The 3,980-nt window shown below is 43.2% G+C and overlaps 1 protein-coding gene across 1 annotated transcript in view; it reads right to left on the bottom strand.

Moving 5' to 3' along the window:
* LOC106010962 (thymidine kinase 2, mitochondrial) overlaps positions 1–3,980 on the bottom strand; it is a gene marked incomplete in the record, with an annotated part of 39,157 nt that overhangs the window by 12,771 nt on the left and 22,406 nt on the right. Inside the window, 2 exon segments of the mRNA XM_035969951.1 lie at positions 661–738; positions 2,174–2,253. Coding sequence (XP_035825844.1) covers positions 661–738; positions 2,174–2,253 — 158 coding nt within the window.

Raw genomic sequence — 3,980 nt, 5'->3', positions numbered from 1 at the left:
GTTTGGAATAAAAAATAAAAGGAAGGGTGTGGACAAGTGGTCAAGTTGATAAACGGGGGGGGGGGGGGGGCACATTCTCATACCCCTGTACTAGTAGGAACAAATCTGTTTTATTTCTCCTTCAGTGAATAAAAGAACAAGAGATCATGACATTTGAGTTATTTTAGCTAGTAACTGTGACAACTTTTTCCATTTAGGAACAAACCAGTTTCTTTTTAAAATACTCGTATTTACCAAAGTACAAAAGTTTTGAAAATGCACAGAAAATTGAGGTAGCCAACCCGGTACCGGTACTAATACTGATGGTAATTTACCATTCACACACAAAAAATGAAGTTTCATTCAGATACCTAGATCTAGATATAATGTTTCACATGATTGTCTGTCAAGGAAGGAAGACCAAGGCGACGATGGAGTGAATCTGTGGCAGACACCTTTAAAGATCATGGGATGTCCCTCCTACAGGCCACACGACTTGCTGCAGACAGACGCATGTGTCTCCCCGCGACACCCCAGGGTACAAGCGGAAGAAAAAAGTAAAGTAAAGTAAGTCTGTCATGGCAAGCTGGAAAATAATAAACACGGGGGGAGGGGGGTATAGAACAATGGGGTGGGGGGGGGGGGCTTTTTCTGCATATTCGATACCTTTTCAGCACTCACCAGAACGTTAGGCTTGTAGACTTTCGTCCCCCGGATAAAGAGGTCTTCATGCTGTCCGTGTATGGATTCGATGGATTTCTGCACAGAAGTAATAATAGATAGCATTTGTATGGCGCAAACCCCCGCTCAACAGCAAGCGTATTTCTGCACAGAAGTGGTCGCTTTTAAGGACAAGCGGGCTAACCCAGATTTCGGGGGGTTTCCAGAAATCTTGACCTACACCAAAAGTGGGCATTGCCCTACCTATAGGAGAAGTTTGGTTTCATTGGAGTGTGTATTTTTCTTCTTTTTTTTTTTTTACTCTCCTCGTCTTTTAAAGATGGAACTGAACAAGGGTCCTAAAACTTTACCATCGATTTACTCAAAACAGATTTTTTGGGGATATCCCCCTTGTGCTTAAAAGCGACCAATCAATAATAGCATTTTTGTACAGTGCAAAATCCCCGCTCTACAGCAAGTTTTGTGCGCTCACAATCTATATTACCCCAGCAGATCTGACCGCATTCCGGAACAATCTGAACTCTCAGGGAATTCCACGCACAAGACAAAGGATATTGAGCAGGAAGAGGGGAGGATGTGAACGATAATAATACTTGTATTAACCCTATCCGTACACCCTGGGGTCATTTTGTACCCCCCGGGGTTGTATTCTTCACATTTTAGAATACTTCTAGTACGAAACTCTCTTTGAAACTTTCAGTATTTCTCAAAAAATCATTTTTACAGACTGCTGTGCAAAGCGTACGGGTCGGATTAACGAGTAAATCTCCTCTTTGGAAAGTGGTGGCATAGAGTTCCCCACGTCGTATAGATACAAAAGTAAAACACGACGTACGGATAGGGTTAAGTGGTGGCACAGAGTTCCCCACGTCGTATGGATACAATAGTAAAACACGACGTACGGATAGGGTTAAAAACAGGAAAGGGAGGGAAGTAAGGAAACTTTGCCGTGCTCAGAGTTGTCTACAGTACCTAACCATGTTGGAAAAATGTCTTAGTGATACCCTGTGAAAGAACAGAGAGTGAGCTGTTCTGAAACCTAGCTGTAAAACTCAATATTTGCTCTTTCATCCCCTCCTCCTCCCCCCGCTCTCTCTTTGTTTCTATCCTTGTATTTGTCTGTCAGCCCAGCTCTCTATCTGTAATCTATCTGATAAAGCCTATGTCTTTATAAAGTTTACAAACAAGAACACACCGTTGGATATCTGTTTCCTCAATGCACCCCTGTTGTATCTCTCTCTCTCTCTCTCTCTCTCTCTCTCTCTCTCTCTCTCTCTCTCTCTCTCTCTCTCTCTCTCTCTCTCTCCCTCTCTCTCCCTCTCTCCTCTCTCTGTCTCTCTCTGTGCGAGCGTGTCTGTCTGTCTGTCTGTCTGTCTGTCTATCTGTGTCTATTTGTGTGTTTGTCTGTCTGTCTGTCTGTCTGTCTGTCTGTCTGTCTGTCTGTCTGTCTGTTAGCCTGCCTGTCTGTTAGTTTGTCAGTCTGTCTGTCTGTCTGTTAGTTTGTCGTTTCTACCATTGGAATATCTTTTTCTTCGACGCGCCCCCTCTTGAGGATACGGTCTGGAATCACCCTCGGATCAGTCCTCAGGTACACTGGAGTGAGAGAGGAACAATTGTGACAGTTAAGTTATTGGATTATTTATACTGCTGCTGCTGCTGCTGCTGCTGCTGCTGCTGCTGCTACTACTACTGATGATAATGATAATGATGATGAAGATGATGATGAAACGTTGAACTTATATTAAATTTTTTTAAATCAACTAAGTCTCAAACCCTTTTTTTATTCCCTGCTACCTACAATGATGATGATGATGATGATGATGATGATGATGATGATGATGATGATGATGATGATGATGATGATGATGATGATGATGATGATGATGATATTGATAGCGATAAATAATGATAATGATATTGATAATGATAACGATAATGATATCAATTTTTCAAAAAATAATTATAAAATTATAAGAAAGATAAAAGGCCAAAGATAATCAAGACAATAATAATAATAATACACTATATTATTACCCCAGCAGACCATAGAACACTCTGAAACATTCTCAGCTTCCCGGGAAGCATACAGTGCAAGCAGCTGATTAAGCGCTCAAACACTAACAAACTGACAAGATCTTTCGCTGTCTATAGCCGGGTACCCATTTCCACCTGGGTGAAGTGAGGAAAATTCGTGTAAAGTGCCTTTCCCAAGGACACCACGTCGGGCCCCTGACGGGATTCGAACCCACGACCTTACGGTTGCGAGTCCGAGAGCCTAACCACTAGGCCACCGACATCATTGTCTCAGTAACTCAAAACGGCCTATAAATATAATGTCACACAGAACTTTGTTATTCTCAGGTAGCAAATTGTTATTCCGGCTATAACCACGGTCATCGGGAAAAAGCTTAAGCGTGCTTAAAGCCGAAGCGTGCTTAAGTGCGAAGTAGACATAATCCAGAGATTTTCATGTAGAAAATTCCCCGTGCTATTTCCCTTTGTTTGTAAGTAGGCCTATAGCGGTCCCGCAAAAGTGTGGACTGTTATTTAGACACCCGCCAAGGTAGTTTTTGTTCGCTTGTTTGTTTTTGTTTTGTGGTCGAATGGGAAATGAAAACTTAATTTAGACGGCCAGTCACGATACAGCACACTAGGCCTACTGTAACACACTGCCTGTGCGTACCACTGCCCGCTGTGCCACTCATACCATCGCCTTCATCCCACTTCGCGTGTGATACACAATCAGGATTAATGGATAGCGAGGGTCAAAGGTGAAATCGCAGCCAGCCTCCCTTTCTCGTCTCCCCGACTCTCTTTGTATTTTTTGGGGGGGTCGTGTGTAGCTTTGCCCTAGGCCTAGGCTAGATCCTATGTCCGTGCGCACGACTGTGTGCATCTCTCTGCCTTCCTCTGAGTGTGTGTGTCCATCACTTGCGTTCTTTGTGTTTCTCTTGACACACTCCACTGCTGCGGTGTAGACTGTGTTCAAACTTCGAGGGGTCATCATGAAAATATTGACTGTCTTGTAAATGAGGCGTGCTTGAAGCCGAAGTTACCGTGCTAAAAGGCGTGTGATTTATATAGCAAAAATTCGGTAAGAGCCGTTTAGCGTGCTTGAGTCCGAAACGTGCTTAAGGCCGGCGTGCTTAAAGCCGGCACGGACTGTAATAATAAATAGCATTTGTATAGCGCATGTCCCCACTTGAAAGCAAGCTCTATGCGCTTTTACACTATATTATTACCCCAGCAGACCATAGAACACTTAGAAACATTCTCAGCTGCCCGGGATTATTCTAATGATTACCGTAGAGATCCACTTT

This window comes from Aplysia californica, unplaced genomic scaffold, assembly GCF_000002075.1.
Source record: "Aplysia californica isolate F4 #8 unplaced genomic scaffold, AplCal3.0 scaffold00200, whole genome shotgun sequence".
NCBI classification, from domain to species: Eukaryota; Metazoa; Mollusca; class Gastropoda; order Aplysiida; family Aplysiidae; genus Aplysia; species Aplysia californica.
This window is presented reverse-complemented; position numbering and strand designations above follow the sequence as displayed.